Below are 23,146 nucleotides of genomic sequence, written 5' to 3'. Positions count from 1 at the left end.
CCAAGATCTGGTTGATTGGAAGTGTCCAAAAATACAATTTTATTGCTAATTATCCACCTTGATTCTCTTACATAAAAATTAATCAAAACTTAGATCAAATAAAACATCAAATCATAAAGACAATAAAACGAAAAGATAAGAAAATATTAGGAAATCAATAGATGGTTCAGAATTTCTTAAAGCATGAATGCAAAACAAACTTTAATCATGAAAACTTATTCTTTAAAAATTCTTATCAATGGTCTAACCCCTTATTGGTTTCAAATTCTCAGCTGAGGCTTCCTGATTTATTCCAAAAACTCTCTGCCACTTGGAGCATGATTTGTTATCCAGGCATTGGTCATTACTTAAGATTTATTAATGTCTATCAAATTAATTAAATGTCTACATGCTCCCACCATGTGTGCCAATCCTCTGAAGATAAGGTGTTTTGCATTAACCTTGCTTGTTGCTAAGGTTTTGCGATATTTGTAAATGTTTCTGTTGCTAAGGCTGCAATACTTCTCCTTACCAGATGTATTTGTAGAACAATGGTTTATTCGTTACGAGGGCTTTTATTCAACTTTTCGTGAAGCAGTGTTAGATTCTGACACATATTAAGTTGCTGTACAGCAATACTCATATTTTTATCTGAAACAATGACTTTGCCTTGTGGATTTTCCATTTTCTGTCTGTATGTATACTACATTTAAGAATTATACTGCATCAATTCTTAAAGGTTACCAATAAATCAGTGAAGCAATAAATCTGTAATCTATCAATGAACCTCTTCCTTTGACCTAATGGAATCTTTAATTTTTCTTGTTACTGGAGTCCACTGGAGGCAAAGTCGTGAGACCGGCCAGTCCAGCAGAACGAAACCCTCCAACCCTCCCACTTCACCAATGTCAGAATGAACAAAATGCAGTCCTGGGTGTAATTGAGAGCAGAAACAATAACAACAGAATCCAACCCCTGGAATCAATTGTGAACTTGTTGGTGTCTCAGCAGGTACGAGGAAACACAGAATCCCTTCCCACATTGAGAGCAGGTGAACGGCCTCTCCCCAGTGTGAACTCGTCGGTGGGACGTCAAGCTAGATAATTGATTGAATCCCATCCCACACTGAGAGCAGATGAATGGCCTCTCCCAAGTGTGAACCCACTTGTGCCTCTACAGGCTGGATAATTGAGTGAATCCCGTCCCACATTTAGAGGAGGTGAACGGTTTCTCCCCAGTGTGAACTCAGTGATGTCTCCGCAGGGTGGATAAATGTGTGAATCTCTTCCCACACCGAGAGCAGCTGAATGGCCTCTCCCAGTGTGAATGCGCCGATGAGCTTCCAGTGCAGATGGGGCTTTGAATCCCTTCCCACAGTCCCGGCATTTCCACTGTTTCTCCATGTTTTGGGTCTCCTTGTGTCTCCCTATGTCAGACAATTGAAGCCTTACCCACACAGAGAACACGTGTATGGTCTCGTCCCGCTGTGAATAGTGCGATGTTTTTTCAGGCTGTGTAACTGGTTAAAGCTCTTTCCACAGTCAGTGCTCTGGAACACTCTCACTCGGGCGTGTGTGTCTCAGTGCTTTTCCAGTAACACTGATGGTTAAAGTCTTTTGAAGCTGACAGATAAGACCAGCATTTGTCCTTCTAGATTCGAAGCCAATGATATTCAGGTACCAAGGAATTGAGTGACTGTCAGATCCAGACAACGTGTATTAGATTTCTGTCTGTAATTCGTCCTCTTCGAATCTCCTGTTAAAACAATTTACAAAATACATCACTGTCAGTACAGGATAGAAATTCAGAACAGACAGTTCTAGTTCCTCTGGAACATTCTTTCCACTCATTCCCCAAACGCTGTAAATCTCCATCTCACACACTCTCCCTCCCTTCTCACTCGGCTGTATCTAATATTCACCCTCTCAATTGTGCTGATTCAGGTTGATTGACAGATTCATGTTCACGTTTTCCAGTCCTGGACACAGCAACCATAATAAATAGGAGCTGCAGTCAGCCATTTGGCCCATTGAACTTGCTCAACCCTGTAATGAGGCCAATGGCCGACCTGCCTCAGCACCATTTCCCCACACTATCCCCCCTATCCCTTGGTGACTTCAACATCTCGAAACTGATCAATCACGATCTTGAAAATACTTGATGACTGAGGCTCCACAGTCCTCTGGAGTAGAGAATTCCAAAACTTCACCACATCCTCAAGTGAAGAATTCACTCCTCATCTTATCTTTCAGTTCATTTTCCGACCTGCTCCCCATGACGCTCAACTCCCTCGTCAGTCAGAAATCTGTCTAGTTTCACGGAGCTGAGCACCCAGCTTCGCTCCGTGTGGAGTTTGCACAAAATCCTCGTGTCTGCGTGGACCTCATTCCCACAACCCAAATATGTGCAGGGTAAGAGGATTGGCCATACTAAATTGGCCCTTAATTGGAAAAAACATGAATTAGGTACTTTAAATTAAAAAAATATGTTTTGGTGAGGAGGGGGGGGGGGGCATCACAATCAAATCCAATTACTAGCCACATGTACTTTGTGTCATGTTGGGGTGAATGTCCACCCCCTCACTTTTCATCCCAGTCCCAGGAGGTTGGAGACTGGGCTGCGGAGAGGTAATGGTGGCCGCAGCTCCCACAATCCCCCCGTGCTGAAAAAACTGCTCTATCCTCCGCACGGGAGAGCGGGTGACCGGAACTGCACATGTCCAAGAGAGAGAGGCCCTCAATTGAAAAAAAAGATCGGGCACTTTAAATTCAAAAAAATAATTCAGTCCAATTCATCCTTGAATATATTCAATGACTCTCAGACTCCACTGGTCCCTGGGGAAAAATAATTCTGGAGATTAACACCCTCTGAGGGAAGAGATGACTGGAAATATATAACGTTGCTACAGTACAATATTACAAGACTAGAAATAATAATAAATGTACTTTACAGAACCATAAATAATATATCTAATCTGTACCGTGGAACAACACTGGACATTTCTCTGTATGATATTCATTTCCTATCCTTAACTGTCAGCCATCTCCGGGGGGAACCAGCCCTTTAATTGTGAACATTAGGAAAGAGACCATCCTTTTAGCCAGACAAATAAATGTGTGAAGCTGAGGGAGCAAAGGATGTCAATGTCTTTAAGAGAGAGAGACCTGGGCCAAGCTTTTCAGAGTCTGCACCCTCCTTGGATTCAATTCCTTTCCCTTCAGTTGCTGCAAGTCACCAATTGAAGGTCAGAATGAGAAAAGAAATGGAAAGGGGGGGAGAAAAGAATGTGTTTAACTCACAGATGTTGGAGACAGGAGGACGTTTCAGTAGTTGTGAAGCTCAATCATTCACACAAAACCCGCGCTCTGATTGGCTGGAGGACCAGAGTCTTTCCGGTCCTCACAGTTTCTCATTGGCGAACACCTGTGCAGGCAGTTCAGAGGGTGGGCTCTCCTCTGTACTGCGCAGTTCCCTGTCTCCCTTAGTCATGCGCAGTCCCGGGCTGGGTGGAGATAGAGATCACCGAGCAGCTTCTCGCTCTGGCCCGAAGCGTCAGCCGGTTGCCTGGAAACCTTGTCTGCTGATGTGCAGGGGAAGGGAGAGGGGGAACAACAGGAGGGGTCGGGGCTCTCGTGCCCGCCCGCCGGGCCTGCGCACTGGAACCCGGAAACGTCACCGCGGAACAGAGTGATTCAGGCAGGGCTTCTTTGGGACGTCACAATGACCCAGAGGGGCGTTCCCAGCACTCTGAGAGCAACACCTGGTCACAGAAACAAAATACTCCGGATTGGACAAGAGCTCAGCGTCGGGAGGTCAAATACCCGCCCACCCCACGTGCGCCGAGGTCCGTCCCCTCATTGTCTCCATGACGGGGATTGGCCAATAGGAACCTGTGGACGACTGGACAGGCGCTGATCCTCCAGCCAATCAGAGTCTGGGGCCTGTGTCACTGGCTGCACGAAGCTTCCTTCACTATCTGCCCAGCAAAGCTGCTGCTCCTGCAGCTTCACACAGACTGAAACTTCCTCTCACCTCTGTAAGTAAAACACTTCCTTTTCTCCCCATTAAATTCATGTTCTCATTCTCACCTTCACATGGTGACTTGTTTAAATCCTCAGGCCCAGATGAGATGTTTCCCTGGCTGCTGTGGCCCACAAGAGAGGAAATTGTAGAGGCTCTGAGAATAATTTTCAAATCTCTGGTCACAGGAGCAGTGCCAGAGGAAGGAGGACAGATAATGTGGTTCCATTATTCAAGAAGAGAAGTAGAGAAAATCCAGGGGATTACAGACCAGTGAGTTTAACGTGAGTGGTCAGGAAATAAATATCCTGAGGGACAGAATTAATCTCTGTTGCGGAGGCAAGAATTAATCAAGGATAGTCAGCATAGCTTTGTCAAAGGGAGATTCTGTCTTATAAAGACCGACCCAAACAAAGGATGTAACTGGTTTCTGAGCAACAATAGCAGTGCCTCTGGTTCTGCACTAGAACAAGGAGATGGAGCAGAGGCTGTGGACAGGGCACGTTCTGCACAATGTCCTCTGCCAATTTGGAGACTTGGAGTCAGACCTCTACATGCTGCCTGACAGTGAAGGGGACTGACTGTCTGACAAGCCAGTCAATCCACTCAGCATCTCAATGTACACCCTCATCAGTGCCTATTAAAATCCTCATCTGAGTTCACCCATAGCAGAACCCATCTCTGATCTCACCATCCAATGAACTGGCAAGCAAACTGTATTTCACCCTGACCTGGATCCAGTTCCAGTGTTTCACCACAGCTGATCCGAACTCTATAGTGGCTGCTAAGTTTGTGCAGTATCGTATCTGAGCTGGTGGCAGTGAGGGACTGATCAAATGGCTTTGTGTCTACATGAAGTGCTGAGCTGTTGCTCTCTCTTTTCATCTTTGACCTGCTGTGGCTGAACAGGCAGCATTTTCACGATGGGCCGAAGGGCATCTTTCTGTGCTGTAAAACTCTCTGACTCTTTAGGTTTTGGGTCTCTGAAAGCAGGAAATCAGAAGGGGAAAGTTGGTTTGAAAGAAGAGGGTGGGGAATTGGAAAGGAAGAGATCTATGGTCAGCACTGTGTGGAGTTTTCTCATTCTCCCCCTGTCTGCGTGGGTTTCCACCGGGTGCTCCAGTTTCCTCCCACAGTCCAGAAGATGTGCAGGATAGGTGGATTGGCCATGAACAATTGCCCCTTAGTGTCCAAAAGGTAGGTGGGTTTAAGGGGATAGAGAGGGGGAGTGGACCTGGGTAGCATGCTCTATCGGAGGGTCGGTGCAGAAGGATTCTGTGGATTCGATTTCATTAGAATTTTCCGAGGAGGTGACTAGGTGTGTAGTTGAGGGTAGTGCAGTTGATAATATATTTTGTCACAAGTAGGCTTACATTAACACTGCAATGAAGTTACTGTGAAAATCCCCTAGTCACCACATTTTGGTGCCTGTTTGGGTACATGGAGGGAGAATTCAGAATGTCCAATTCACCGAACAAGCAAGTCTTTCGGGACATGTGGGAGGAATCCAGAGCACCCGGAAGAAACCCACGCAGACACGGGGAGAACGTGCAGACTCCATACAGACTGTGACCGAAGCCGGGAATCGAACCTGGAACCATGGCACTGTGGAGCAAAGTGCTACCCACTGTGTTTCCGTGCCGCCCACATGTAGCCCAGAAAAACTTCAGTAAGGTTTGTGACAACGTCTTACATGGGAGACTGGTCAAGATGGGCTCCATGCAAATTGGCACCAAAATTGGCTTCCTGGCAGCAGGCAGAGGGAGATGGTCAAAGATTGTCTTTGTGACTGGAAACCTGTGTCCAGTGGTGTTCCACTGCGATCGGTGTTGGGTTCCATGTTGTTCGGACGTACATCAATGATTTGGATGTGAATGTTGGAGATATGATAAGTTGGCAGATGACACAAAAATTGGGGGTGTGGGAAATGGTGAGGAACGCCTCAGATTTCAGGATGATATGGACGGGCTGGTTAGATGGCAGAACAGTGGCAAATTGAATTTAATCCTGAAAAGTGCAACAGGTCAAATTTGAGTAATCTCTCCTAACTCAGCAACTGGAGCTGTGTATATAGTTAATGTTAAATAAAATAAGTTTTGTTTTCTCTACAACTTGGTGTTATACTCTTGATTGTATCTCATTAAATACCCATATCCCCACACTCTCCTGCCACTCAACCAATTTCCTAACCGTGTCAATAATTTGCCCTCAACTCCGAGGGCTTCCACCTCAGCTAACAGTCTTTTGTGTGGGACTTTATCAAATGCGTTCTGGGAGTCCGTATAAATGACATCCATAGACATTCCCCTGTCCTCTACCTTAGTCACCTCCTCAAAAAATTCAGTAAAATAAGTCAGGCTGGCTGTCCCTGATAGAACAAAGTTTTTCAAAGTGTTCAGTTACCCCATCCCTAATTATACATTCCAGTAGTTTCCCCACCGTAGATGTTCATAATCTTTATTAGTGTCACAAGTAGGCTCACATTCACATTGAGGAAGAATTCAGATTGTCCGATTCACCTAACAGCACGACCTTTGGGACTTGTGGGAGCACCAGGATAAAACCTATGCAGACACGGCGGAGAACGTGCAGACTCCACACAGACAGTGACCTAAGCCGGGAATCGAACCTGGGTCCCTGGTGCTGCGTAGCAACAGTGCTAACCATTGTACTACCATGCCGTGTTCGGTTCGTGGTCTGTAATTCCCTGTTTTTCCCCTTTCACCCATCTTAAAAAATGAATCCCTTCCCACACTAAGAGCAGCTGAATGGCCTCTCCCCAGTGTGAACTCGCTGGTGTATCTGCACTTCAAAAAGTGCAATTCTCCAATCCAGAGGGACTACTCCTGAATCTAGGGAACTCTGGACGATTATCGTTGGGGCATCTACAATGTGCTCCCCGACTTCCTTTAACACCCTCGGGTGGAAACCGTCAGGTCCTGGGGATTTGTCACTCTTTAGTTCCATTAGTTTCCTAGTTAGTGATGGTATAGTTATGTTAATTGTATTAAGTACCTGTCCTCTATCGACTATTAATTTTTTTGGGACTTCTGGCAAGTTATCCTCCTTTTCAACTGCAAATACTGAGGCAGAGTAATTGTTCAACGTGTCTGCCATTCCCCCATTATCACTGACAATATCTCCATTTCCAGCTTTTACTGGGCCTACATTGCTCTTCACCACCCGCTTTCCCGTTACATAACTAAACATTTCTTCTCATTGATATTGATGTCACTTGCAAGTTTCTTTTCATAATCCCTTTTAGTCGCTCTTACAAGCTGCTTTATGACCCTTTGCTGGTCCTTGTACCTATCCCATTCAGCCGGATCTGTACTATGTCTTGTACATAAGCTGTCCCTAATCTCTTTATTTGTCCGTGGCTGTTTTCTTTTTGTGAAGTGGAAACTTTTCCTCTCAGGGGTATATACTTGCTCTGTATCTCGTTAAATGTTTCTTTAAATATTCTCCACTGATCCTCAGTTGTTTGACATATTAACAGATCTCCCCAGTTTACCGTGGACAGTCTCTGTCTCATCCCGTTAACGTCAGCCTTACCCAAGCCTAAAACTCTACTGTCTGTAACGTGCTTTTCACTTTAAAACACTACACTGAATTCAATCATGTTGTGATCACTATTTGATAAATGTTCATGCACAGTTAGGCTACTCATTAAATTGGGCTCATTACTCATAATTAAATCTAATATTGCCTGTCGCCTTGTTACATCTGGAACATATTGCTGCAGGAAACTATCTCGGACACATTCCAGAAATTCACTCCCTTTCTGACAGTTGCTTGTCTGCCTCTCCAAATCTGTGTGTCAGTTATAATCCCCCATTAATACTACTCTGCCTTTGCTACACACTCGCCTAATTTCTGCCTTTATACAATCTAGCGCCTCAGAGCTAACCAGACGGTCGATACACAACACCCGTTACAGTTTTAGATTTTTTTGTTCCTCAGTTCCACCCATATGGGTGGACGATTCTCCGTCTCGTCGGCCAATGGGGTTTCCCATTGTGGGCACCCCCATGTCGTCGGGAAGTCCGCGGGCGTGAGCGCGCTGCTGGCGAAGCGGAGGATCCCGCTGACGGAGAATCCAGCCCATGGTCTCCGCTGGATGCTTCCCCTCATTATATCCTCCCTCACTATTGAGGTGATAGTATTTCTAATCAGTAAGGCTACTCCACCCCCTCTGCCATATTCTCTGTCCCTCCTGTAAACTTTATAACCGGTATATTTCGTGCCCAGTCCAGACTGTCCTGATACTTGTTTTTGGAACTGTATTGAGTTCCCCTGAGGCCTTCCCCTCCCCCTCCATTTGTTAGTTTAAAGTCATTGTGACCTCCCTATTTATCCTTTCCACGAGGACACTGGTCCCAGATTGGTTCAGGTGGAGACCGTCCCAACGGTACAGGTCCCTCCTGTCCCAATACTGATGCCAGTGCTCCATGAAATGGAACCCCTCTTTCCTGCACCACTCCTTTAACCACGTCTTTACTTCCCTAATTTTCCTCATTCCTGCACCAAATTACATGTGGCTCGGGGAATAATCCAGAGATTATAACCCTTGAGGACCTGTTCTTTAATTTTGTTCCTAGTTCGTGATATTCCCCAAACAGGTCCTCTTTCCGAGTCTTGCTGATGTTGTTTGTCCCAACGTGGACCCCAACAACTGGATCCTCCCCTCCCTCTCCAATATCCTTTCAAGCCGGTTAGAGATGCCCCTCACCCTGGCACCGGGCAGGCAACATACCATGTGGGACTCTCGGTCCTGCTTCCAAAGGATGTTATCAAGTATAGAAACCCCGACAACTACCACTTCCTCCCCCCCGCTTGAATGGCTCCCTGTACCAGGGTGCAGTGGTCAGCCAGCTCATCCTTCCTACAGTCACTGCTCCGATACCCTGCCCCTCCGAGTCCGCTCCCTGGAAACTCGGCTGCGAATCCCCGAGATAAGGTTTTTGTCCTCACAGCTCCAAAACTTCATCCCTCCGAGTCCGCTCCCTGGAGACTAGGTCTGGGGAATAGGTATTGGAGACGAGGTATTGGGGAATGAGAGGTAGGAATGTTCCGTAGAAACTAGAATTCTCTGTTCTGAATTTCTATCCTGTACTGAGTGTGACTTTTGTAAACCTCTTTTACAGATATTGCAAGAGGAGGAATTACAGACAGAAATCTCAATTGTCACATCTTGGTCTTACAGAGTCACCTTGGGACCTGAATATCATCGGCCCTTGAATCTAGAAGGAGAAATGTTTGCCCAATCTGTCGGCATCAAAAGATGTTGAACATCAGTGTGACTGGAAAAGCACCGAGACACACACATCCGAGTGAGAGTGTTCCAGAGCACTGACTGTGGTAAGAGCTTTAACTAGTTACACAGCCTGATAAAACATTGCTCTATTTACAGCGGGGAGAGACCGTACACGTGTTCTGTGTGGAGTGGACGAGGCTTCAACTGATCGTCCAACCTGGAGAGACAAGAGGAGACCCAAAACATGGAGAAACCGTGGAAATGTGGGGACTGTGGGAAGGGATACAGATTCCCATCACAGCTGGAGACTCATCGACGAATTCACACTGGGGAGAGGCCATTCACCTGCTCCATGTGTGAGAAGGGATTCACTCTGTTCTCCAGCCTTAAGACACACCAGCAAATTCACACTGGAGTGTGGCCATTCACCTGCTCTCAGTGTGGGAAGGAATTCACTCAGTTACCCAATCTGCAGACACATCAGCGAGTTCACACTGGGGAGAGGCCATTCACCTGCTCTCAGTGTGGCAAGGGATTCACTCAGTTATCCAACCTGCAGAGTCACCAGCGAGTTCACTCTGGGGAGAGACCGTTCATCTGCTCCCAGTGTGGGAAGGGATTCAGTAAATCATCCAACTTGCGGACACATCAGCGAGTTCACGCTGGGGAGAGGCCGTTCACCTGCTCTCTGTGTGGGAAGGGATTCACTCAGTTATCCCACCTGCAGAGTCACCAGCAAGTTCACTCTGGGGAGAGACCTTTCATCTGCTCCCAGTGTGGGAAGGGATTCACTCAGTTCTCCAACCTGCGGACACATCAGCGAGTTCATACTGGGGAGAGGCCATTCACCTGTTCTCAGTGTGGGAATCGATTCACTCAGTTATCCAGCCTGCAGAATCACCAGCGAATTCACACTGGGGAAAGACCGTTCACCTGCTCCCAGTGTGGGAAGGGATTCAGTGATTCATCCAACCTGCGGACACATCTGCGGGTTCATAGTGGAGAGAAGGCAATCACCTTCTCTGAGTAAGGGAAGGCAATTAGTGTTCCATCCCACCTGCAGACACACCAGAGAGTTCACACTGGGGAGAGGTCATTCACCTGCTCTCAGTGTGGGAAGGGAGTCACTCAGTTATCCCACCTGCAAAGTCACGAGCGAGTTCACATTGGGGAGAGACCGTTCATCTGCTCTCAGTGTGGGAAGGGATTCACTCAGTTATCCAGTCTGAAGTCACACCACAAATTCACATTGGAGAGAAGCCGTTCACCTGCCCTCAATGTGGTAGGGAATTTAGTGTTTCCTCATACCTGCCGAGACACAAGTGATTACAGGGGCTATTGCTGTTATTGTTTCTGCTCTCAGTTACATCCGGGACTGCATTTTGTTCATTCTGTCAGTTGGTCACTGGGGAGGGTCGGAGGGTTTTGTTCTGCTCGACTTGGCAGTCCCATGGCTTTGCCTCCAGAGGGCTGACGCTCTTTGAGCCTTGTTGCGAATACCTTGGTTCAAATTTCACAAGGATCACAGAGTGAAGGGGTGTTTGGAAGTGAGAAGATATTCAGTTTGCATTTCTGTTTGGATCCCTCTAAATCCTGCCACATTGCCATGAAGATGGGCATTGGTGGTTCCATGTTTTTGTTTAATTTATCTGGGTGAACATCCAGTCAGGGTACGAGGGGCAAGTTGTCTGAGGTAGACTGGGAAACTGCATTAAATGGTATGATGGGAGACGGGCAATAGCTAATATTTTAAGGCATTATTATTCATCTACGGGGGGGGCGGGGTCAGTTAGCTCAGTTGGCTGGATGGCTGGTTCATGATGCGGAGTGACTCCAATAGCTGGGGTGCAACTGTCGTACTGGCTGAGGTTATCCATGAAGGGTCCACCTTCTCAACATTGCCCCTCGCCTGAGGTGTGGTTACCCTCAGATTAAACCACCAGTCATCTCGCTCTCGCTCCCTCTCTCTCTGATATCTTCAGTCTGGATAGGCCCAGTGGACCAGGCTATTCTGGGTCTGGATATTTTATCCTAATTGAATTCTCCCTTAAGCTTTGAAAATGGGACAGTAACATGGTCAATCAGAACCATCAGGAAAGATCAGCTTTATGAACATCCAATGTGGCAAAAGGTTAGAATGATTGTGGCCAATTACAGATGGAACCAGCATCATTCACTGGTAATGTTCCACCGTGTACCAAACAATACCCATCAACCCGTCCCCAACCGAAGGGATTTTACCCACAGTAGAGCAACTGGAGGAAAGAGGGGTGTTAATTAAAACACGCAGTTCGTCAAATAGTCCAGTTTGGCAAATGGTACAGGGCGTCTGACCATTGACTACTGAAAGGCAAACCTATATCAATCTGGTATCCACCTGTGTTCCAGTGAAAGTCTGGAATGTTTAGATGGGATGAATAAGTTGATCACTTTCTCCTGGAAATATTTACATCCTGGCCCATGAATTTTGTTTTAAAGAAATCCACATTTGAAAGCCCAGCCACAACATGAAATATCAGCACCATAACAGGGCAGATAAGACAGACAGACACTCACTTTGATCTTCAGAGCATCTGAGAGTTAAGAATATATGACATGATTTTGGGATACCGGTGTGGGTGTGCAGATGTGATTTGTTACATGCGAAAAATAACAAGCCTAAATTCATGGTGAAATGGACTGAAGACCGGGTCCCAAACACACACAGCTACTGGAGACACAGCAGGAGATGAAATGGTTAATGTGGCCGGGGGATTGAGACACCATTGTGACATCATCAAGACATTGACACACTCCAGAGAGAAACTGACTTTAAAACAATCAGGATAGAATTAAACACACTGGACATGGGCAGAGTGGGAGTGAAATTAAAGCGATAATGGGACAATGAAGGGCTTGGGAGAAATAATACTGAGTAAGAACTGTCCACAATTTGGCCGTGGGGTAGAGAGGGAGTTTGAAAATCTTTCACATCCATGTTTGATCTGTTGTTTGAAGCATCTGTCCTTATGCACCAATAACCTAGAACTCACCGCACAAGAAGAAATTATCGAGTAGATGTTACCCCAGGCGGAGCCAGAACTGGACAATAATGGAGTGAAATTGAGTGAGGATTTGTGGAGAGTCTTGTAAATTCTTAATAGGATGTGGGAGTCGCTGGACCAGAATTTATTACCCTTGAACTGAGGGGCTTGCTCGGACATTTCAGATTTTAACCGGGTCTCCCCTATTTCTAGTCTCTGCCACCAGGGGAAACATCCTCTCCGCATTCTCTCTGTCAATTCCACTCAGGATCTCATGTGCTTCAATACGATCATCTCTCATTCTTCTCAACTGCAATGGATACAGGCCCAACCTGTCAAACCTTTCCTCAGAGGATAACCCCCTCATTCCAGAATCTGGGAGTCAACCTCCTCTGAACTGCTTCTAATGCAATTATCTCATTTGTGAATAAGGAGACCCAAACTGTACACAGTGCTCTCAATATGGGGCGGGATTCTCCATCCTGAGGCGCCCCCACCAACAGTGGCCAATGGGGTTTCCCACTGTTGCCAGCTCGTCGTCTGGAAATCCCCAGGCGTGGGTGCGCTGCCGGTGCAACAGAGAATCTCGCCAGTGGAGAATCCAGCCCATGGTCTCACCAAGGCCCTGTACAACTGCAGCAAAACATCCCAACTTTTATATTCCAGTCCCTTTGCAATAACCAACAATATTCCATTAACCTTCCTAATCACTTGCTGTACCGGCTGTAAGGGCCCTTCCTTTTCATAACCTTATTTCCCCTTTCTTTTATTTCTGCCATTACATTTTTGGTCCATGGATGATTAATGGACAAGTCACTTTAAGGCAAGCAGCCTGTATCTTTAATTCAAGCAGAAGAATCCAAGTGCCTGTACTGGTTTAAACTGGAGCTGCAGACCTTTAGGCACCAGTGTAAGAATTGGGGTTGGGACTCGGTTTGATTGATTCACTGGTGGCCAATGAATTGGTCCAAAAGGCTGTGGTCCGAGGTAACAGGCGGTGATTGGATCCTATCCCACTGGGATGCTTTTCAGAGTCCCAAGCTTTCAGTTTGATTCTAGCAGCACAAGAGGCAGAACTGACCAACTCTCTCTCCAGAAGGCAGCTGTGAGTGCTATCTCTCTTCCCAGATAGCCTGTGGGTGCTGTATTCCTGAAACCATGGAGACCCGAATACAAACCACAAACTGCAAGAAAAGTTTGAACAGAGATGAGGTGCCTCTCCAGAAAAGTGTGAGTACTGCATTTCTAAACTACAGAGCACCTGAACAAATTAATCTACAGAGATCAGTACAGGCTGTAAACTAAAGACTTTAATCTGCAGGTTTGCTGTGAAGAAAAGTGCGCTAAAAACCATCATCTGAAAAAAATAATTTATTTCACTTTTGATTTTATCCCTTTCCACCCATCTGTGTTTGTCTGTCTATGTGTGTGTATATATAGAGGCTGGGGGCAGGTTAAAGTGGGAATTAGGAATTGGCTTATAGTTAATCAGTTGTGTTTGCTGCATATTTTATTATTGTTCTTGTTATAAATAAACAGTAATCGTATTTACATTTGCAACAATGGTGACTGATTATTGGGCAGCCAAGGGCCAAAGACATAGGGTATTTTTATAAGAATTATTGGTTAATTCACTAGTGCTGTGACTGGTGCACGTGGGGCTGGAATTGACCGCGCACTAGCCCAGGGTGTCATAACACGGCAAACTAACTTGTGATTCCTGTACCAGGACACCCAGATCCCTCTGTACCTCAGAGTTCTGTAATCTCTCTCCATTTAAATAATGTTTTATTTAATCCTTCCTGCCAAAGTGGACACGTTCACATTTTCCCAAGTTATACTCCATCTGTCAATTTGCTCCCACTCACTTAATCTATTTGTTGCGCTTTGCATTCTCCTGAAGTCCACTTGGCAAATTAATTTCCAATCCCTCTTTGTGTCATCAGCAAATTTAACCCCATCCAACTCATTAATATAGATTGTAAATAGTTGAGGGCCCAGCACTGATCCTTGTGACATTCCACTTGTCACATCTTACCAACCCAAACATGACCCATTTATACCCACTCTCTGCTTCCTGTGAGCTAACCAATCCTCTATATGCTGCCCTCTAGTCAACACCATGAGCTCCTTTGTTGTGCAGTGACCTTTGATGTGGCACCTTGGGAAATACTTTCTGAAAGCCCCGATGCTTCGTTTGTGTGGCTGCCGGAAAGTCCTGGAAGAAGGAAATCCTCACTCCCTCATGGAGCCAGGTCCCACCTCACCTTACCCATCTCCAGGACCGACTGGTGATCTTTCAAGTTGTGGAAATGAATGATTACAGGTCTGGGTTGGAAACTATCCCTCGGCGTCAAAGACAGGATCCAGAACCTAACGGGAACATTACCCTCTACACCTATTCCGGCAGGCCGACGACTCGGATGTTCTTTCTCTGACCCTCAGTTCTCCAAGTCTTCCAGGTGTCCACCACAGCACTCGGCCGGTTTTCCAAGAATTGAGGAGATACCGAGGAGGCATCTTGCTCAACGTTCAAGATTCTCTCCTCCGGATCATCGAGCCTCTTCATGGTGTTTTACAGCTCGGCCTCATGAGCTCACAGATATTGAGTCAGCTCACTCAGCCTCTGGTCAATAACACGGAGAATGTCGCCAGTCATCATTTTCAATGCCTCTGAGAGAGTCCCAGAGAGCGCGGGGTCGAGGGACCTCCTGAGCGTCAGGCCCCATGTTGAAATGGTGGCTCCACCCCCACTGAATCCGCCTGCACTCTTTTATCAACGGATTTCTTGATGCTTTTCAGCATAATCTTACCAAACGTAATCCCGAAACGTTCCAGGGACATGACGACAAATATTAATTCAAGGATTAGGTAGATGAGTGCCGGGCAATTAGGATAAATGATGGATTATAGGCGAGTGACACTAGAACCTGTGGAATAGCAGCTACTCCCATGGCCGTATTACGGGATATTCTCCCCCGGGACAGATTTCTGATTGACGAGAGAGTCGAGGGTTATGGGGAACAGGCAGGAAAAATGAGGAGAAAGCTGAGATGAGGAGGGATTTCTTCACTCGAGGATGTGGTGAACCTTTGGAATTCTCTACCCCAGAGACCGTGGAGCCTCCGTCATCAATTATTTTCAAGACAGAGATTGATAGGTTTCTAGATATTAAAGATATCGAGGGATGTGGGGGATAGTGTGGGAAAATGGTGCTGAGATAGATCGGCCAATGATCTCGTTGAATGGTTGAACAGGCCCAAATGGCCGACTGCAGCTCCTATTTGATATGACCTCTATGCCCAGGACAGGAAGCAGTGAGCTTGGATTTGTCAATCAGCCTGAATCAGCACCTTCAGGAGAATTGGGAGGGTGAATATTAGATACAGCAGAGTGAGAATGGAGGGAGAGTGTGTGGGATGGAGATTTACAGCTTTTAGGGAATGAGAAAGGAAAAATGTTCCAGAAAACTGGAATTTAATTGTCTGTTCTGAGTTTCTATCCTGTACTGACAGTGATGTATTTTGTAAATTGTTTTTACAGGATATTAGAAGAGGAGGAATTACAGACAGAAATCTCAAACGTACGTCTCAATCTGACAGAGTCATTCGCTTCCTTGAGACCTGAATTTCATCAGAATTTAAATCTAGAAGGAGAAATGTTTGTCCGATCTGTCAGCGTCAAAGCTTTTAAACATCAGTGTGACTGGAGACACACACACACCTGAGTGAGAATGTTCCAGAGCACTGACTGTGGAAAGAGCTTTAACCAGTTACACAGCCTGGAGAAACATCACACCATTCACAGCGGGGAGAGACCGTACACGTGTTCTGTGTGTGGACGAGGCTTCAACTGATTGTCCAACCTGGAGAGACACGAGGAGACCCAAAACATGGAAAAAACGTGGAAATGTGGGGACTGTGGGAAGGGATACAGATTCCCATCCGAGCTGGAAGCTCATCGACGCATTCACACTGGGGAGAGGCCGTTCACCTGCTCTGTGTGTGGGATGGGATTCACTGAGTTATCTAGCCTGAAGACACATCAGCGGGTTCACACTGGAGAGAAACTGTTCACCTGCTCTCACTGTGAGAAGGGATTCAGTCGTTCATCCACTCTGCAGAAACATCAGCGAGTTCACACTGGGGAGAGACCATTCACCTGCTCTCAATGTGGGAATGGATTCTCTCAGTTATCTCACCTGCAGATTCACGAGCGGGTTCACACTGGGGCAAAGCCATTTACTTGCTCTCAATGTGGGAAGGGATTCACTGATTCATCCCACCTATTGAGACACCAGCGAATTCACACTGGGGATAGGCCATTCACCTGCTCTCAGTGTGGGAAGGGATTTACTCAATTATCCATCCTGCAGAAACACCGGCGAATTCACACTGGGGAGAAGCCGTTCACCTGCTCTCAGTGCGGAAAAGGATTCAGTGATTCATCTCACCTATTGAGACACCAGCAAGTTCACACTGGGGCGAGGCCATTCATCTGCTCTCAGTGTGGGAAGGGATTCAGTGATTCATCCAGTCTGCAGACACACCAGCAAGTTCACACTGGCGAGAGACCGTTTTCCTGCCCTCAGTGTGGGAAAGGATTTACTCAATTATCCAACCTGCAGACTCCCCAGCGAGTTCACACTGGGGAGAGGCCGTTCACCTGCTCTCAGTGTGGGAAGGATTCAGTGATCCATCACACCTGCTGAGACACCAACAAGTTCACAATTGATTACAGGAGTTGGATTCTGCTGTTATTGTTTCTGTTCTCAATTACACCACAGATTGCATTGTGTTCAAGGTTGGTCAATGGGGAGGGTTGGAGGGTTTCTTTCTGCTGGACTGGCCGGTCTCACGACTTTGCCTCCAGTGGGCTGATGTTCTTTGAGCCTTGTTGCGAATACCTGGCTTCAAATTTCACAAGGATCATAAAGTGAAAGGGTGTAAGAATATATTTAGATCACATTTCTGTTTGGAACCCCCTAAATTATGCTTGTTGCCATAGAGATGGACAATGGTGGTCACATGGTTCTTTTGATTATTTTATCTGGGTGTTTCTCACAGACGAAAACTGTCAAGCTGAGGGGCATGTTGTCTATGGTAGACTAGGAAATGACAATAAAAGATACAATGGCAGATATGCAATCGCCAGCATTTCAGGAATTATTACCTATTGACATTAAATTAGATTGCTTTGAGGAACAAAACTGTCAACAGGAAAAGTGGTGCAACCATGGCTAACAAGGAACGTTTAGATCCATGGAAAAGACTCATAAAGTGGCCAAAATAGTAGTGAGCCTGAGGATTGGGAACTTCTTTTAGAATTCAGCAAAGGACCAAGAAACTGATAAAAGAGAAAATAGAATGTGAGAGCAAACTGGCGAGAAACATAAAAATCAATGGAATATCCTTGATCAGTATGTGAAAAGAAAAAGATTAGCGAAGACCAATGTGGGTCCATTCCAGGCAGAGACAGGAGAGTTTACAAGGGGGAATAAGGAAATGGCAAAGAATCTAAACAATGTGTCTGTCTTCATGGAGACAGAAATTGTCCCCAAAACACGAGAGAACTAAGGGACTAGTGAGCACGAGGGACTAAAAGATATTAGTATTAGTAAAAAAGTAGTACTGGAGAAATTAATGGTATTGAAAGTTAATAAACCTCCAAAAGCTGCTGCTCTACATCCCAGAGTGTTGAAAGAGGCGGCTGTAGAGATATTGGATACATTGGTGATCATCTTTCAAAATTCTATAGATTCTGGAGTTGTTCCTGCAGATTGGAAGGTGGTAAATGTAACCCCAATATTTAAGGAGGGAGAGAGAAAATGGGGAACCACAGACCAGTACCTTAAATCAAGGAGAGAAAATCAGAAATCTGTCCATGTGGCACAGTGGTTAGCACTGCTATCTCACGGCACCAAGGTCCCAGCTTCGATCCCGTCCTTGGGTCACTGTCCGTGTGGAGTTTGCACATTCTCCCCGTATGTATGGGTCTCACCCCCACAACCCAAAGTTGTGCAGGGTAGGTGGATTGGCCAGACTAAATTGCCCCTTAATTGGAAAAAAGAAGTGGGTACTCTAATTTTATTTTTTTTAATGAAAAAAAAAGACCCAGGGGTGGTTGATAAGGGGGTCTGGAAGATGTCATAAGACCATGAGTAACTCTTTCCCCCCCCCCCCCAAGTGTCCATGATATGATCACACAGGTCCTTGCTGCCCAATATCCAATTTCATTGGTTCTAAAGGTCAATATATGTAATCTATAATCACTATGATTGGATTGAGTCCAGCCGAGATGGGCGGAGTAACTGTTTGAAATGGTATAAAGATCGCTGATTTTCTTTGTTCGGCGGAGATGTATCTGTATCGCTCTGTGACTCGTTCCCTGCCGGTGTAACCTCAATAAACTGACGATTGGTGCAGACCCGAGTGTCGAGTGATTCTTTCGGATTCATTCCCACTAACATTTTCCCACTCATTTAACTGATCTATGTTACTTGGCAGCCTCCTTATGTCTTCTTCACAATTTACATTCCTGCCTATCTTTGTAATTTTGGAACATAGGAGCAGGACTTGGCCATTCAGCCCGTTGAGCCTGCTCCACCATTCAATACAACCACGGCTGATCATCCACTTCAATGCCTTTTTCCCCACACTATCCCCATATCCCTTTGTGTTATTGTTATTTAGAAATCTGTCAGTCTCTGCTTTAAACACACCATGACTGAGCTTCCACAGCCCTCTGGGGTAGAGAATTCCAAAGATTCATAACCCTCTGAGTAAAGAAATGTCTCCTCCGAGACCGATCTTAAATGACTTCCCCGTTATTTTGAAACTGTGTCCCCCGGTTCCAGATTCTCCAACTAGGGGAACCATCTCACCTGCACCCACCCTGTCTATTCCTTTAAGTATTTTGTAGGTTTCAATGAAATCCCCTCTCAGTTTGAAACTCCAGAGAATACAGGCCCAGTTTCCCCAATCTCTCTTCATAGGACAGTCCCGCCATTCCCTGAACAAGTCTGGTGAACCTTCATTACCCTCCCTCTGTGGCAATAATACCTTCCCTGAGGTAAGGGGAGTAAATCTGCACACAGTCCTCCAGCTGGGGTCTAACCAAGGTTCTATACAATGGGAATATTCTGGTCGGTTTCACGACTTTCCTTCCAGTGGGCTGATGCTTTTTGAGCCTGGGAGAGCACATTTCCACTGAAATGGTCTACAAGGGGAGCACGTTAGCACAGTGTGTAGCACAGTTGCTTCACAGCTCCAGGGTTCCAGGTTCGATTCCTGGCTTGGGTCACTGTCTGTGTGGAGTCTGCACATTCTCCCGGTGTCTGCGTGGGTTTCCTCCGGATGTTCCGGTTTCCTCTCTCAAGTCCCGAAAGATGTGCTTGTTAGATGAATTGGACATTCTTAATTCTCCCTCGGTGTACCCGAACAGGTGCCGGAATGTGGCGACTAGGGGCTTTTCACAGTAACTTCATTGCAGTGTTTATATGAGCCTTCTTGTGATAATAAAGATTATTATTATTTTAAAAATCTGATGAAGTACATTTCTTTGATCCTGGATAGTAAATAGTGTTTACCCCCACTACAAGTAGATCTAAAATAAATACATTTGTCTCTGTGCCATTGAGTCTGCAGGACCAGGCCAGATGATTCAATTGGTCTCTGTTAGTATTAATGCTCCACATGAGCCTCCACCCAGCCCTCTTCATCGCCCCCATCAGCATATCCTTCTATTCCTTTCTCCCGCATGTTTGTGTCTAGCTTCCCCTTCAATGTATTCATGCTGTTCACCTCAACCACTCGCTGTGGTATCGAGTTCCACATTGACACCACTCGCTGGGTAAAGAGGTTTCTCATCATATCCTGGTTGGATTGTTGAACTCCTGAAAATGGATTGGAAATATGCGCAGCATTTGTAACAAAGGGATGAATTATCAGTGTGGAAAGAGATAAATGTGTGTCCTGATAGACATTTCAGAGACTTGGTCAAAAGTTGACAAAGGCGGGAATCTAAATGTTGAAGGGTATTGTCGGAATGGCAGGAAGCTAGGAAAAGTTGAAGAGATCACTCCTGTCAATTAAGAATAACATTTTGTCAGTACTGAGTGATCACCTTAGCCTGAAAGATGAGGATGAGCAATCAATTTCAGTCAAACTAACAAATAGTAAATATACGATGTATTTTTTGGGAGTAGTTAACGGGCCTCCTAACAGTAGTTATACTGCAGGTAGAATGAACAAGGAGTGATAAATAAGGCTTGTAATTAATGTGCCACAATAATCATGGGTGGCTTTAATCAAAGTAGATTGGGATGGGCTGAATGGTGGCGCAGTGGTTAGCACTGCTGCCTCATGGCGCCGAGGTCTCAGGTTCGATCCCAGCTCTGGGTCACTGTCCGTGTGCAGTTTGCACATTCTCCCCGTGTTTGCGTGGGTTTCACTCCCACAACCCAAAGATGTGCAGGGTAGGTGGATTGGCCACGCTAAATTGCCCCTTAATTGGAAAAAATGAATTGGGTACTCTAAATTTATAAAGAAAAAAAAAGTAGATTGGGATAATCAGATTGGCAAAAATATGTTGGGTTGATAAAGTTTTTGGGGGAGAATTTCTTAGAGCTGTTCCTTCTGGAGCCAACCAGGAAGCAGTCTATCCGAGACCTCAGTGTGCAGTGAGACAGGATTCATCAATAAACATGGTGATGGAGCATCTGGGTAACAGTGATCATAATATTCAAGGGAAGTCACTATTTAGTCATTTTAATAGATTTGGTTTAGTTATGTTCGGTTATCACAGAATCAAAGTGTATGAATCAATTCACTCAATACAGTATCGCACTCTGTGAGTTTCTGTATTCAGGTGCACTCCTCGACAAGTGACTTGTACCATATTGTCTTAGCCCAAAGTAGGGTTACGTTTTATGGTTTTACCACAGGACTAATGCAGAATGAGAATCTCTGTTGTATATGATGTTTCTTGTAGATTAATTGTGCGTGTCAATGCTGGAGAAATGATGTCTTCAATTGTATTCGCTTTTTAACTTAAAGCAAAATAATCACTTTCCTTCAAAGTATACACAGATTATCTGCATTAATTTGGGTTTTGTAATGTTTCTGTAATGATGTTGTCGTTATGCAGTTTCTGTGATTTGTATTTCTTATGAACACGTCATTTATTAATAGATAATGCTGTTTTGTAATGTGTATCTTGCTACTTGAACTTTAGTATACCAATCACCTTTATGGATTTATTTTCTATGTTCTGTAGTAGTTGCTGTGTTAGTTTAAGTTTGTGTATCTCGTGTACTTACAGCTATTTGTAGTTAAGTAACTTGCTTCAGGCATCAGCAGTCACTGAGAAGTTACACATAACACCTGAGATGTATCAGGACGATGAGCCTGACGGACATCAATCATGAGGAATTGACACCACATATCCTCTTATTACAAGTACGTAGACACACAAATTACCTGTGCTGCCTTGCTATCTTAGTGCAAAAGCTAGAAACGTAATAAAACAGCAAGAGACAGCAATAAAAAAAGGATGTTACCACAAGTGACTGAGGTCCTGGGTAACTATTTAGTAGTTAATGGGAAGTGACATCAGCAAGGTGACTGGGTAAATGGGAAACAACATCAGCAAGGTGACCAACAACCTTCAGAGACCAATCAGACATTGATGTTGCACCATTTAATCAATCAGCGACTGATCATGCACTCTTTGGGCCAATCTGAAGTTCAGGATACTACCGACCATGTATCGAGCTGGTTTCTAGAAAAGGTTAATGAGCTACAATTCTCTGGAGCTCGGTGCACAACACAACATGAAGTAAGAAGTTAGACATCGGTCAACAGGACAAGAGACAGCAGCAACATGGTGGCGCAGTGGTTAGCACAGTGCCAAAGTCCCAGATTCAATCCCAGCTCTGGGTCACTCTGGGTTTCACCCCCACAACCCAAAAGATGTGCAGGGTAGGTGGATTGGCCACACTAAATTGCTTTTCATTGGAAAAATTAATTGGGTATTCTAAATGTATTTTAGAAAAAAGAACAAGTGACAGCCCACAGTCACTCGGAACTCGAGAGCTGGTGACCCAGAGTAAACAGACTGATCCACTGACGATGTTAAGTATTGTGATTTTATTACAATCAACTTAATGAATTCTGTGACAACATTCTTGTACCCGGAATGGTCTGTAACTAGTCAGGAGCAGCAGGTTCCATTTAGATAACGATCGCAACACATTCTGACATGTAATTGATTTGAGTGTTACAATTGAGATTGGAGCCAAACCCAGATCTTACAACAGGATCGAATTTCGCACTCCATTTGGGTATCCTGCACTAACAGCGATGGCTTTTGTAAACTCCTTTTACAGGGTTGAAGGGGAGGATTTACAGACAGAAATTTCACACCAAACATCCCATCAAGATCTGACAGAGTCACACGATTCATGGGAGCTGAATATCATCGACCTTTGAATCTAGAAGGAAAAATGTTGTTTGATTTTTAAACATCACTCACTGTCCAGACACTGAGACAGTCTCATGCGAGTGAGAGGCATCACTGCAAACAATCTATTTTATACTCTTTAGCTCACCCAAAGATGGAAATTTCAGCTCACATTTCTCCATCTTGTATTTTTTAACGTTTTGTTCAACCGTTAAATGTCCTCGACCTTTGGACGTTTCATTACAGAACTCAGCTCGACGACATCAAAACTTGTGTCCGGCCTTGTCTGTGAGCCCAGCCAATCCAATTGGCTTCGACTTTGCAGCTGCTCAGTCCCAGCTTTGGAAACATCTAAAATTGGTGCGAATGCAGGCAGTGAAGAGGAGGTAAAGATTTTACAGATGGA

General features: G+C 45.3%; 1 protein-coding gene across 1 annotated transcript in view; it reads left to right on the top strand.

Annotated features, from left to right (window-relative positions):
- The first annotated feature begins 3,780 nt into the window (after positions 1–3,780).
- Positions 3,781–23,146, top strand: part of LOC140422057 (uncharacterized) — a 74,455-nt gene continuing 55,089 nt past the window's right edge. Inside the window, exons 1-3 of the mRNA XM_072507040.1 lie at positions 3,781–4,015; positions 9,147–10,265; positions 16,517–16,750. Coding sequence (XP_072363141.1) covers positions 9,501–10,265; positions 16,517–16,750 — 999 coding nt within the window. The 5' untranslated portion in view covers positions 3,781–4,015; positions 9,147–9,500. The remainder of the gene's footprint in view (positions 4,016–9,146; positions 10,266–16,516; positions 16,751–23,146) is intronic.

This window comes from Scyliorhinus torazame, chromosome 5 (assembly GCF_047496885.1).
Source record: "Scyliorhinus torazame isolate Kashiwa2021f chromosome 5, sScyTor2.1, whole genome shotgun sequence".
NCBI classification, from domain to species: domain Eukaryota; kingdom Metazoa; phylum Chordata; class Chondrichthyes; order Carcharhiniformes; family Scyliorhinidae; genus Scyliorhinus; species Scyliorhinus torazame.
Note: the sequence above shows the minus strand (reverse complement) of the source record. Positions and strands in the feature narration are given on the sequence as shown.